The 14675-nt window shown below is 39.6% G+C and overlaps 1 protein-coding gene across 4 annotated transcripts in view; it reads left to right on the forward strand.

Moving 5' to 3' along the window:
- Rngtt (RNA guanylyltransferase and 5'-phosphatase) overlaps nucleotides 1-14675 on the forward strand; it is a 225192-nt gene that overhangs the window by 150318 nt on the left and 60199 nt on the right. For all 4 annotated transcript variants that reach the window (XM_051161361.1, XM_051161353.1, XM_051161338.1 and 1 more), the window contains one exon: nucleotides 3567-3633. In XM_051161361.1, coding sequence (XP_051017318.1) covers nucleotides 3567-3633 — 67 coding nt within the window. The remainder of the gene's footprint in view (nucleotides 1-3566; nucleotides 3634-14675) is intronic.

Consider the following 14675-nt stretch of genomic DNA (forward strand, 5'->3'; position numbering starts at 1 on the left):
AGTATATTCCAAACTATGTTTTAACTGGGAAAGCTGGGGGTCATCTCATAAGCCCATAAAGTTTGAGTATTCTAATTGTTTATGATTATGCCAATATGGCACACTAAAATGTTTCATTGGCTCCTTTGAATTTGCACTTGTTTATTACATTTATCTTTGAATGTTCTCTTCCCAGATTCATGCAATAAAATGTATAAAGCTGTTAACTTCATGTAGACTCTTAGAAATGTCTGTACCTAGAAATTTGGGGCATGGAATGCAGAGTCCTTCCCCCTAAACATTAATGTTAAAACTAAAGTTATGTCTACTTACTTACATGTCTTTTAGGAAAAATATGTATAAGAATGAGATACCTACACTTAGTATTTATGTCCCATAGCTTGCTCCATTCTACTAATTCCTCTTTAATCATTCCAGCGTTCTAAAGCTAGTATTTCTTCATTCATAGTGTTTTGATCTGGACTGTGAATATAGCTTTATATAAAGCGCTTGCCTGGCTTTAATTTGGTTTCAGTGAATAAAGGGTGGTAGTGTTTATGATCCAGTTATATTTGATCCCAAATACACAGGATCCAGTGTATTTGGAGGAATGGCATATTGCTTGTATTTTGGAAACAGAAATATGCTACCTAAGATAATGGGAAGTCATTAAGTTCCTGTGTCAGTTGCCAAGTCATTTACATTTCTGTATTTTCCAAGCCCCAGAAGAGATTCTGGCTGCCAGGATTTCAATTGTATTTGATGAACCAACTGAAGTTTATAAGGATTAGATTTCTTGATATACATATTTTTCAGCTTTAGAAGAAGGGAAATATTGTTATGCATTTATCAAATGTACTCCCCTTATATAACAGGAAGGGTAGTAGAAAGGGTAGTCATTTTGCTGAATGTTTTATGTTGAAGTTATTTCAAGGTATTTCATGGATATATGCCCATGAAGTGTTTGGAAATATAGAAGGTATTGTTTTTTCAAAAAGGTTAAGTACCAAAGGTAGGTAGTTTAGTTTACAGAAATAAGTTAGTCACTTTTGGGTTTTCTAATTTGTTCTGTAACGTTCTTTTATTTTGTTTTAAATGCATGTTTCTCAAGTAAATAACAATTTAAATATTTCCATACTTTTTCTTTCTGATGCAGACTTTAGGTTAATTAGTATTTCACTGCATGTGATAATGTGTCCTATGTCTGAAGCCAGTGACTTTTCATTTTGATATTCTTGTGATTTCATATGCTGTATTCTTCAAGCAATAAAAATCTCATGTGTTTTATAAAAAATAAAAAAGTACTTGCGCGCGCGCGCGCGCGCGTGTGTGTGTGTGTGTGTGTGTGTGTGTGTCTGTCTGTCTGTCTGTCTGTCTGTCTGTCTAAGGTTGAGTTCCAGCAAAAACAAAACCCACCTGGAGTTTCAGTGCAATTAAGAATGAAAAACCTCTAATTGGCATAGAACCATAATCCCAGCACTTGGAGCCTGAAGCAGGGCACCCTGAATTAGAAGCTCCCTCAGGCTACAAGCAAGACTGTATTAAGAAAGGAAAACATGACACTGCAGAGGTAGCTCAGGGCTTAAGAGCACTGGCTACTTTTCTAGAAGACCCTGATTTGATTTCCGGCACCTATGTGGGAACTTACAAGTATCTTCTTAAAATTAGTATTCTCTCACATATTGCATCCCAACTGCAGTTTTCTCTCCTTCCCACGTCCCCTCTCCCCCAGATCTCCTGACCCCTTTGCGTCCCCTTAGAAAAGAACAAGCCTCCTAAGACCATCACCCAAACATGGGATAACAATAAGACCAGGCATATACCATCACATCAAGGGTGGACAAGGCAACGCAGTAGGAGGAAAAGGGTCCCACAGTAGGCAAAAGAATCAGAGGGCGCTCCTGCTCCCACTGTTAGGAATCCAACAACAACCATAACGTATATGCTACCATAACATATATGCATATGACCTAGGTTAGTCCCCAACAGGCTCCCTCATCTCTGCAAGCCCCATGAATCCAGGTCAGTTGATCCTGTAGGCTATGTTCTCCTGGTGTGTCCCTGACCCCCCTGGTTCCTCTGACCCTTCCTTCACCTCCTCCTTATAATTGGGACTCTGTATCTGCTCCTGTCAGTTGCCGGATGGAGTCTCTCTGATGACAATTATGCTAGACTCCGGTCCCAGAACATTCTGCAGGCAAGACAAACTATAGATTGAAGGTTTTGTGGATGGGTTGACTTGTAGCCTTTCCTGGTTATAGAAGATGGCTGATTCATGCTCTGTGTCCCCCATTATTGGGAGTTTTTGCTAGTACAACCATCTCTTCTATCTTTTAATTCAAGTTTTGAGGAAGCTGAGGCCCCCTGTTGGCCTCTGAGAGCACCAGGTATGCATGCACTGCATCAGACATATATGAAGCAAAATACCCATACAATGTAATTTTTTTTTTTTTTTTAGAGGAGAAACAAAACAAAATGGCACGACTGACCTTCTAGAGATCTGAATCAGAAGAAAAGAAAAGATGATTTAGGGAATGAAACCATATATAGTCTGACTTTTATTCCTTATTCAAGCTGCGACTCCTATATAGTCAGACTTTAACCTAGCTCTCCATAATCAGTGTCCCTTACCCCACTGTTTTTCAATGAAAGATATTTTATTATGCTATGGGTCAAAGACACTTTTTTGTTGGGAGTATTTATGACAAGCTTATGTTAAAATTTTATAATAGAATTGAGGTCTTTATCTATAACACATGATGTAGGCATGCATTCACTGGTTCTCCAATGAAACCTTTATAAATTTTTGAATGTAATGTTTGTCACCCCATTGTAATTTTATTAAAATTATTAAGTGTTCTATATTTAAAATTTCATGACTTTTTTTTTTGAGATGTAGAAGTAGGTAGCCTAAGCTAGCCTTGAACTCTCTTTATATCAGAGGCTGATTGTAAACCTTTAATATTCCTGTTTTCATCTCATGAATGCTAGGATTACAGGCCTGTGGCAACACTCCCAGCTTTATGCTGTACTGTATCTAAACCCTGGCTTTCCTGCATGCTAGGCAGATACCTGATCTACCTGAGCCACATTCCAGGCCCATTCTAAACTGCCCCCCCCCCCCAAGTATTCATTTGGTGTTACTGTCTCGTTATACAAAAGACAGTGTTGTATATACATTTTCATAATATCTATTAGAAAAATTTTACTGTGTGTGTGTGTGTGTGTGTGTGTGTGTGTGTGTGTGTGTGTAGCTAGAGATCAACCTTGGGTATTGTTTTTTAGATGCTGTCTACCTTGTTTTTTGACATAGTCTCTTTCTTGGTCTAAAACGTGGCACTTAGGCTGGACCAGTTAGTCAGTACGCCTGTCTTTGCCTCCCTGGTGGTTGAATTACCAGCTGTTGCCACCACACCTGCTGGCTTCTTACTATGGATCAAACTCAGGTGCTTGTGCAGCAAGCCCTTTGCTGGTTAAGTTACCTCCCCAGTCTCTTCACTTTTTATTATGCGTCTTTGCATTAAAGATAGAGTACTTCATAATTAAGGCAGTTTTTTATTTTTTATTTTTATTTTTCTACCTTGTAGGCTGCTTCCACAGAATGTTGGCCTTCTCTATGTTGGAGGTTATGAAAGACCCTTTGCACAAATCAAGGTATGATAATTCATTTTCTGTGTGTTTTTCTTTAGCATTTACTTACCTGCAACTCACTGTTTAGTAAAAACATAGTAAAACTACTAGCCTCATCAATGACATTGTGAATATGAGGAAATGATTTCGTGGATTAGTCTACTGAAAAAGTTGTTAAGCATCACTAGCCACCGCGGTACCGAGTTGAGGGTGAGGGACTGCGGATTTAACTCATACATGTGCGCGCACGCGCACGCGCACGCACACACGCACACACACCCACCCCCCCCCCCCCCCCCCCCCCCCCCCCCCCCCCCCCAGGTCCTTCGTGCTAAGAGCAGCAGCAGCAGTAGCTGCTGCTGCGGCAGTGGTTTATTATTCTCGTCCCCTTCAGAGTTCCAAAGAGCCTTCTTATAGGCAGCAAACCAGGAATCCTCCTCCCAGGTGAAATCCCTCAAGAGGTGATTGCACACAGAAGGAAAAGTCTCGAGGAAGGGAGGGGTGCATTCTCAGAGCAGTAAACATGACTAGCTAACCAAGATAAACACAGACATGGAAGCTGCTAGAAACAGGACATGAAACAGCAAGACAGGCAGGCAGCCCAGTCGGGCCTGGTTCCCACAAGACCCGATGTTTAAAACTCTGCTCATACTAGAGTTGACTTTCAACCACATTTTTATTGGGGTGTGATTTATAGCAGCATACTGTAATTAGACATATATTGATAAATGCTAACATATTTTCTCATGTAGAAACTAGTAAGATAATGAAATATATCTCTCGACTTGAAAAAAAACGTTCTCAGATCATTTGGAATTTTTTATTGTAGATGAGTTTAAATGTGTTAGTGTTTCTGTGATTGGAGTTATGCATGCCTTCCCATTCTCATGTCCCATCGTGAGTATTTTGAAATCCACCTACATTCTCGTACTTAACATTAATACTTGTCTTTGTGTGGTTGTTTGGGGAATTGAACCAAGTGCCTTGGGTGCACTAGGCACTGCTGTTAACCTGTGCATGTAGTTTTCCAGCCGGGGACTATGTGCTTCTTTTCTCTTGAGTAGTAAAGTACCCTGTATTTCTCAGGGCTGGATGCTTAGGTCTCTTCCATTGACCTTCCACTAGTCCACACTGTATGGATTGTTGTAGCTTTATGATAAGTCCCCAAATAAGATTGTATAAATTCTCCTGTTTTGTTCTTTTCTTTCTATGTAGTTTTGGTTAATCCAGTTTCCTTTCATTTTCATACAATTTTTTAGGACTGTTTTATCAACTTATATAAAAATGCTTATTTGGATTCTGTTTTGGATTCTGTTGAATCTATAGATAGATCTGAATAAAATTGAAAATTTTAACAGGATTGTGATAGAGGTAGCATGGCTAAATAGAGTACTTGCCTGACCTGCATGAGATACTGGGTTTGGTTCCCAGGAGGGAAAGGGAGGTGGGTGACTTTAGTAATACAGGATCATTCAGTTCCCTAAGACTGTGCCCCTTTTGTTTGCCCCAGCGTTAGTGTCTCTCAGTGACACTTTGCTTTGGTAGTCTTGCATAGGCTTCAGTGCACGGGCATCCGTATTTTGTATTTTTGATGCTGTTACACAAGTGCTTTTATTTCTAATATGTAAAAAGATTATTTAAATATGTTGACTGTGAGTTCTGTAGTAGGACTACTCTCAATAATTGGTTCTAGTAGTAATTTTGTAGATTTTATAGGGTTTCTTTACATAATTATATGATCCACTGAAAAAGGCTGTCTACCTTCTTGTCTGACCTGGTGCATTTTACTGCAGTCTATAATGCCAAGCTGAGCAGTAATGGTTACATCAGATACCCTTGACCTTCTTCCTAATCTTAAAGGAAAAACATTCAGTCTTTTGTCAGTATTAGTTAAGAATTGATCAATTGGGTCTTGAGAGATAGCTCAGCAATTAAAAATGCCTGCTGTTCTTGCAGAGGACCAGAGTTTGGTTCCTAGTCCCTCTGGCCTTTGTGGGTACCTGTACACACAGCTTTTTAAAAAAACTTAAAGAGCTGATTAGTTAATTAATTGTTGGCATTGTTGTAAGAAATGAAAAAAAGAATAGGGCTAGGAGGATGGTTCAGTAGGTTAAGCACTTTCTGTGTGAATGTGAGGGGCATGAATTCAAATCCCAGCACCCACATAAAGCTGGGTTTACTAGTTTGTGTCTGTAATCCAGCACTCACACGGCAAGATGGGGGGCAGAATACACAACTGCAAGTTACAAAGACACCCTGTGCAGACGGTGAGACCTCACCACCAAGACTGACCTCTGACCTTCATATATGTCCTGTGACACATATAGGAGCACACTTACATACCTAAATGTGCGTGTTTCTCCCCTGCCCCACATACACAATAAATACATACCAGAGGGGGAGAAAATGGGGGAAATTAGCAAGGCAATAAATAAAAAGGAAGATTTGAGCCTTTTCTCTCTCTTTCTCCTTCCTTCCTTCCTTTCTCTTTCTTTCTTTCTTTCTTTCTTTCTTTCTTTCTTTCTTTCTTTCTTAAAACTTTCTGTTAATTTTGGTTTGGTTTGGTTTGGTTTGGCTTTGGAGATGCTTCTCTGAGTAACCCTGGCTGATCTGAGCTGGCTTTGTAGAGCAGGTTGGCCTGAAACTCAGAGAGAGCTGCCTGCCTCTTCCTCCCCCAGTGGTGGGATTACAGATGTGCATCACCATTCAGCCCTATTAATGTTGTTGATCTCACTGGGTAAGAATAAGACCACTATCACAATTTCCTAGCCAAACTTGAAGCAAGTTTTATTCTGACCTGTGAGAAGTGGTTCTAAGTTGTATGACTCCCTCAACTCCCTGAAGTTTACATTATTATTTTTAGTTTCCATAAAGAGATAAAAATGTTAGATATATTAGCATTACCACTGTTAGTAATCTGTACTGAAATCCACACTGTAGAAAAAGCAGCAAACAGGTGTCTGCAAAACAGCTGATGTGGACTTCACACCTTTGATTCATAGCATAAGCTATGTTTTGGGTTTAAAAAATGAGTAATCTTTTGTCTGTCTAGAGGGCTGGATATATGGATTGGACAGAGATGTTTTTAGCTTGATGAGAAGCACTTTTAAGTGTATGCTTTGAAGACAACCAGAGGAAGTTAGAAATCTTAAGTTGTGACTGGTAATAGTAGTGCTTTACCAGCTTATTAGAACTCCATTGATCAATGTTAAAACTCTGAAAATTTGAATTCTTAGTATAATAACAGCATAGAGAGGGGAAAGGAAATCTGAAACAATTACAGAATTTACATAAACCTAAAACCTTTTTATTTCATCTAACCATTTACCAGAGACACAAGTGGTTATTGCCAAGAGAGCAGTCATTACAAAGCAAGTTCTTTTAAATAAACGAACAGTAAGAAATCACATCTGAAACCTGTTTATTCTTTAATATCAAGCCTGTTAGCAAGGCAAACTTGTCTGCCTTTCTCAGCAGGAGACCTACTAGCTCTTGAAAGAGCAAGGCCTGATTTTTTACATATGAAATGAACTAACAAGATAGCTGCAGCCTTAGGGGAGGTGCTGGGTGCCTGCTTCTGCCAACCTAACAAAGCTACAGTTAGCCTAGCCTTCAATGCCATCAGAGATCAGAGGATAAATTACAGCAGGAAGTATAGTCCAAATGGCCTATGTATTGATTAAAATGATAGAGACTTACCTATACCTGGCTGGTTGCCCCAGGCTCCTGTGGTCTCCATGGCTTCATTCGTGACAGTGGTCATAATACTGATTCAGCTGTCATAAAGGACATATTTAATCTTGATCTGTTGCAGTGGCACGTAATTCTTTGGGGGTGGGGTGCATCTTGGCATGGGCCTGTGGTGTCCCTCCACACCCCCACCCTCGCCAAATAATCATTGTATGTCAACACTCTCCATGAGCCCTCATGCCTTTAAAACCACCAACTACAGTGTTGGTCTGCAAGACAGGTACATTCTTGTTTAGGAATGCTTGAAGATGCAGCTTTAATACCTTTTAAACAAGCACTGCTTCAAACCCTATCTTTCATAAGCCTTGTTTTTATGACTTTGTTTTCAGGACAGGGATTATATAAAAATCTATCCTAATCCAAGCTACCTTGGAGTCCTCCTTGGTTAGTATATACCATGTGGTATAAACTTTTATCAACATGGCAGTGAAGTTACATGACATTCGCCCTTTCCAGCTCTAGCAAAGATGACCGCCAGCCGTATGGCTGCCCCATCTTGATTGGGAACAGCAGCTAAGATGATGGCAAGCCACATGTTGTTATATCCCAAGATGGTGTCATTCCTCATGGTTCCTTTAAGATTACCTATGTAGATAGACTTTTAACTTTCAGCCCTCTGTGTTACAAGTTTTAAGTTAACTTTTTTGTTACAGATTTTAACTATACCCAGTAAACTTCTAAATTTTGAGGTATAAAAAGTTCACATAATTGTTTCATGAATCTTGAGATGAGGTTTATATCTTAGCAAAAGTACTAGGCAGTTAAATGAAACAGATGGTCCAAGTTTTGGCTGTTTTGCTTTATTTTCCGTACCCTGCCACAGAATCAGGTGGCTTGCCTGACACAGGTCATAGAGGGAACTTTAAAATTGGCATGCTTGGGTCTGGAGCAGGGCGAGCCATAACCCAACACCAGAGCTAGCTTTGCAATAAAGTTGAGCAGCACAAAAACAACTTTAATTAAAGTTATCCATATCTATAAGACATTTGAATCCTTCTAAACTAAATCCAGTGACCAGAAAGCTCAGAGGTAAACTCTGAGCCCTTGCCATCAAAGCAGCCATGGCAGGTGACTTTAGTGGTAGTGTCTGGTGGCAGTAGAGATAGCAAAAACAAAATCAGCAACACAGAACGCTCACACACTTAAAGGAGACAGTCAGAAACAAAACACGAGGCCACCATCATTCAAAGTCAACTGATCCTGACGATGGGAAATCAAAAGCACTCTTAGGAGCTTTGGGACATCTCAAGGTGTGTACCACCTGCGGCGACCCTTCAACGGTGGAGTTCATAGTGAAGATAATGCTTTTAGAATTGGGTGGGTGGGTGATCTGATCTCACTGGGGACCTCCAGAAAATATTAATCCCACTGGATGGTAGGAAGACCACTACCACAAAGTTAGAGCCATGCTTGAAGCAAGCTGTTAGCTACTGGCCAGGATAATGGACACTGGCCAGATCCATACCTAGGATTCTCAGAGAGTGGCTGTGAATTGCGTTTACGCCTGTACTTATCCACAAGACTATGTACCTTTTGCCTTTGTCCAGTCAGGGCCAAACATACATCCTGACCCACTTCCTGCCTGTGTACCTTCCACCTACATGTGATCAAGCACATTCTGTGCAGTGGGGACAACCAACCTATTTACAAAAGTGAAAATACGTAACTTGTTATCTTACAAGAATAACAGCCCTCAGCATCCGGGCTTACAGAGGCATTGTTGTTCTATAGTTCTCTTAAGCACAGTAATTAAAACAGAACTTTAGCCCTTACAGCCTGTACAACTGTGATTTAGTTTTCTATTTTTTTCAATGTTTGTTTTTTGTCTCAGGAGTTATTTTTCTGCTGCTTATTTGAAAGTTTTATGCTTAAATGTCTTTCTATCTATGTACATGATAATATAGTTTTGTACTTTGAAAAAAAAACAAAGATTATTTCACTTAGCCTGAACAGGATATGCAGACTTTTAATACAGAGAGTAATCAATCTTAATATCAGCTTTTTTTTTTTTTTTTTTGGTGTGTGGTGAAGAAAAGTATGTATTTAGAATTAACCAGCTGGACTCAATTTAGATGATCCTAATCTTGTTTGCAACATCCAGAACATCATAAACAGGAGCCAGGCAAACACACGCCTTTTCTCTGTCAGGTCTTATCAGGGTATTGACTTTGGTCACTTAAGTGTCGGAGTATCTTCACAGCCTGTGTGATCCGGTGCTTATTAGCCTTGGCATCCACAGTGAACACAAGTGTGCTGTTGTCTTTCATCTTCTTCATGTCTGGCTCAGTGTTCAGGGCTGGGGAGGATTGGATAATGGCATAGTGGCTGCACTCTGGAAATTTTATCATAGCTACTAAGGTATCAGCAGCACCTCTTAAAACCCTACAGTAATTTATCATAAAAACGCCAAAGTCTGTTTTAGCATAAAAGATGCATACCTTCTTGTGTTTTCTGATTCATTAAGGAATGGTAAGCATTCATAGTGTTTCGTTTTTTTTTTTTTTTCCTTCATTTTTCAGTGTTTCTACAACACCAGTGGTATAGGCAAGTGCGTTTTTGTAACTGTGCCTCACTGTCCCACTCATGGAGTTTGACAGCAGAGCCAGAAAGCTCACAGTGTTCCAATAGGAGCATCTCTGGCAGGCCCCTCCCCCCCTCTCCTCTCCTCTTTCATTCCCCACACTCACCTGTGCTTTGGGAAATTAATGGGGGTGGAGACTGAGCACAAGAGAGAGTGTGTGTCTGAGTTACATGTGTCTCAGAAGCATTAGTGCAATGTCTGTGTGAGGATTGGTTCCTTTATCAATCACCTAATAACAGTTTTTTTTTTTTTTTTTAATCTAGGTCTTTTTGTTTTGTTTTTTGTTTTTTGAGACAGGGTTTCTCTGTAAAAGCTTTCACTGTCCTAGAATCTCTTTATAGACCAGGTTGTCCTCAAACTCATGAGGATTCACCTGCCTCTGCCTTGAGTGCTTGGGTTATAGGCATGTGGCAGCACGTCCAGCAATCTAGGTCTTCCTTAACTGACTGTGTGACAGAAGACACTCTTTTGTCAGCTCTCTATGCTTTATTAATCAACTTGGCTGGAATTTAAAAATCCATATTTTAGGCTTTTTTTGTTTGTTTGTTTGTTTGATGCTCTCTTATTCACTGTGGAAAGATTTCTTAACCTTACAATTGTTGAAGATCTTTTATAATTCCTTGGTTATGACTGATTGCATCTCTGTCTAATTACATTATGTAGAAGTTTATTGGAGACAATAAAGACAGTTCAAATGACTGAGACTATGCTTGAAATTTAAGATTAGTTTCTTACGTAGTCTATGCTGACTTCTGAAAAATACAGCATTTTCTTATATCTGTTTTCTCCAATTGTACTAAGTGTAACAATGATGTGTTCTATGTCATAAGTATCACATATTATAACCTTTTAAAAATGAAGAGTGCATTACTTTTCTTAAGACCATATTGATTACTGACTTAAAATAAATTGGTCTATACCATCTGTCTTTCTAAATGCCTTTTCCACCTTCCTTTTTTAAGATTTATTTTTGCTTTTAATTATGTGTATGTGCGTCGTGCATATGTATGTGTATATGAATGTGCTGTTGCCCATGGAGATCAGAGGTGTGAGATTACCCTAAATTTGGAGTTACAAGCAGTAGTGAGATGCCTTTGGGCTCTGGGATTGAGCTTGAGTCCCCTGAAAGAGCAGTTAGTGCTCCTAGCCACTGAACCAATTCTCCAGGCTTCCCCTTTATCTGTTGAGGCACACCGTTTCTTCAGTGAAGCTGGCGCTCACACTGAGATTGACTGGCTAGTGAGCTCCTAGGTCTTCATGTTTCCTGCCACTTAAGGGCTTTTAAGGACCCCAAGTCGGGTTGGGTATATAGTTGAGCCAGTAGCGTGCTTCCTAGCATGTACAACGACTGACTTGTTATCCCCGGCATCACAGTGACTGGCTGTGGTGGTGAATGCCCATAATCCCAGCACTAGGGAGATGAGGGCAGGAGGATCAAAATCTCAAACTCATCATTGACGCAGTCAATTCATTGTTACCGTGAGGTCCGTAAGACCCTGTTAAAAACAAAGAGGACTCTAAATTAAGACTCTTAAGAGTATTTTCCTGTCTCTATTAACCAAAAAGATATTGAATAGCTAAAATGGTTTTCAGAGAAAATATTTATTAAGGTCTTTGATTTTAAACATACATGTTTATCTGAAATATAATGAATTAAATAAAACATTGATCATTTTCTAATGATTTACAACATGGAGTGAAAAAATTTTTTATCTATCTTAAATTGTTTTCTGCAATAATGAAGCAAATTTATTGTCAAAATTGAGACTACCTTAACTTAGTAATGGGTAATTTAAGTTTCTAAATACATAGAACTGTACTTAACTTGGGTATAATTAAGAGTAATGGTTCTTTATACAATTATATGCAGCCTTTGGAATTGAAAGGGAAAGGCCCACCAGGAGGACCCATGTCTGTGATCCCAGCACCTGGGAGGTCAAAACAAAAGGATTGCCATGAGAGTTTGTACTACATAAAGACTATGTGAAGAAACCAAAATGAAAATTAAAAAATATTAAAATAAATAAAGTTTTTTGAGATAGAGTCTCACTGTACATCAGACTGGCCTCAAACTCACAGAGACCTGCCTTCCTCTTCTCTTCTTCTTCCTGAGTGCTGGGATTAAAGTGTATGCCAATTTTAGTTAAAATCATGTTTTGATATATCTCTAATTTTTTAAGTTGTTAGAAGTTTCTTAGAAGTCTGACTGGTTGGAATTAGACATATCATTGCATCATATCTAGATTAATTGTATCTGTCTGTCTTATCATTTAGAGCTTTCTCTGTAGGTACTATCATTTAAATTTTGGTAGTACTTAACATGTCATAGCCTCTTCTCCCTCTTCCCCCACTGAACTATATATCCTTAGCCTAAGGTATAATCCAAGCTGGCCTTGAGTTTGTGAACCTTCTGCCTCATCCTGTGCAGCAGTTTGACTTCCAGCCTGTGATATCACTGGCCAGTCTGGCTTCATTCTATACCTGCTATTCTGTTTTGTTTCCTAAAGCAATTCATACTGTAGTGAATTCTTTTGTTGTTGTTGTTGTTGTTGTTAATGCTAGCTCGTAACTCATTGTATAGCCAAGGGTGACCTTGAGCTTCTTATCCTCTTGCCTCTACCTCCCAAGTGTTCAGAATACAAGTATGGGGCTGGAGAGGGTTCAAACATTAAGTACACTTGTGCTCTTTGGAAGAACCTGGGTGTGGCTCCCAGCCTACACACTAGAATGTTCACAGCTGTCCAGCTCCAGGGCATCCAGTGCCTTTTCTGGCCCCTGTGGCTACCTACATATGACTTGGGGCCATGGTGGTAGGCACACAAAGGTAAAGATAAATCTTTTTAAAAGTTAGAATATTTTTCCTATATTTTGTGCTGAGGTTGTTACTTAGAAACACCTTTGATGATTAATAAGTCTGTTTTAATTTTAATCCAAATTAAGTTTAAAAGTAAAATGTTAATTTTGGATCTTTCTATTGTAAAAAGACTAAACTAATGGAAATCATTTGATGCGTTTGCCAACTAGTGATTGTTTAAAAGATATTGGAGCAGAAATGGTAGTTCATGCCAATAATCTTACCACTTGAAACAGGAGGATGGCCACAAGTTTGAGATCAAAAGAATGAAAAGCTGTCTCAGGAGTGGCATGGGTACTTACTGATGTATTAGACCAACACTATTATTATTTAAATAAACTAACGCCCACATATTCATACTTTAAAGCTCTATAATCCTCCCATACTTTAGGAATATAAAAGAAATGTTTTTTTAAGAGACCCTGTCTTAAGAAAGGAAAAAAATGTGCTCCTGTCAGGTTTTGTACATACACAGCACAAACTGAACTTTCAAAGTAGATGTGATGTCACAGAGTTATTTCATTTGGTTTTGGTCTGTTTTTATTTTAATTTCCATCTGGTCATTGTGATAGAGGCATATGTGCGGGTGAGAGGATTTTTTTGAGTAGTTGGCTCTCTCCCTCCACCATGTGGTTTCTGGAGATCGAACTCAGGTCCCCAGGCTTGGTGGCAACTGCCTTTTTAGCTACTTGTCCTTCTTACTGCCTCTTGGTTGGTGCTTCAGACTGCATAGACCCCTCTGGACCCTGGATAGTTGGCTCCATTGGTCTTGTGGCGCTCCATCAACTCTAGGTTCTTTTATCCTTCCTCCCACTTTTTCACAAGACTCTCTATGCTTCACCCAGTGTTTGGCTCTGAGTCTCAGCATCTATTTCGAACCACTGCTGGGTGGAGCTTCTCAGAAGACAACTCTGCTAGGCTCCTGTCTGAAAGCCTAGCAGAGGTTAATAGTGTTAGGGCTTGGCTCTCTCCTATGGGGTGGGTCTTGGGTTAAGCCAGCCGTTGGTTGGACATTCCCTTAGTCTCTTTTCTATCTGCTCTATCTTTAACCCTGCATGTCTTGTAGGCAGGGTAAGTTTTGGATAAAAGTGTTTGTGTGTGGGTTGGTGTTCTCCTCCCTCCACTAGGAGTCTTGACTAGTTAGAGGGTGTCCTCTTCAGTCTCCATGACCCCTGCTACTAGGAGTCTCAGCTAGAGTCCCCCTCATATTGTCCCAGCGGCCTGTTCTGACTTAGGTCTCCAGCTTGTCACAGAGATGCCCTCACCCACAATTCTCTTTTTTCTCTTTTTTCTGCAGGCCTCCAGTTCTCAAGCCAGAGCTCTCCACAGGTCTAATCTCCACCCTTATTTCTCTCTGCGTCCCCTCTCTTAACTGGTTTCCTCTCTTCAACCACAACCTCTGGGTTTTCTATTTCCCCTTTTCAGTGAGATTTAAGCATCCTCCCTTGGGAACTCGTTGTTACTTATCTTCTTTGGATCTGTGAATTGTAGTATGGTTATCCTGTACTTAATGGGTAAATCCACTTATAAGTAAGTTCATACCATGTTTATCTTTCTGGGTCTGGGTTACCTCACTCAGGATGATCTTTTCTAGTTCCATCCATTTACTTGAAAATTTCATGATTTCCTTCTTTTTAATGGTTGAGTAGTATTCCATTGTATAAATGTACCACAATTTCTTTATCCTTTTTCTGTTGAGGGACATCTAGGTTGTTTCCAGATTCCGGCTATTACAAATAAATCTGCTATGAACATAGTTGAGCAAATGTCCTTATTGTATAGTGGAGCATCTTTTGGATGTATGCTCAGGAGTGGGATAGCTGAGTCTTGAGGTAGAGCTATTCCCATTTTTCTGAGAAAGAACCAGATTGATTTCCAGAT

The sequence above is a fragment of the Acomys russatus genome, chromosome 2 (genome assembly GCF_903995435.1).
Source record: "Acomys russatus chromosome 2, mAcoRus1.1, whole genome shotgun sequence".
In the NCBI taxonomy this organism is placed as follows: Eukaryota; Metazoa; Chordata; class Mammalia; order Rodentia; family Muridae; genus Acomys; species Acomys russatus.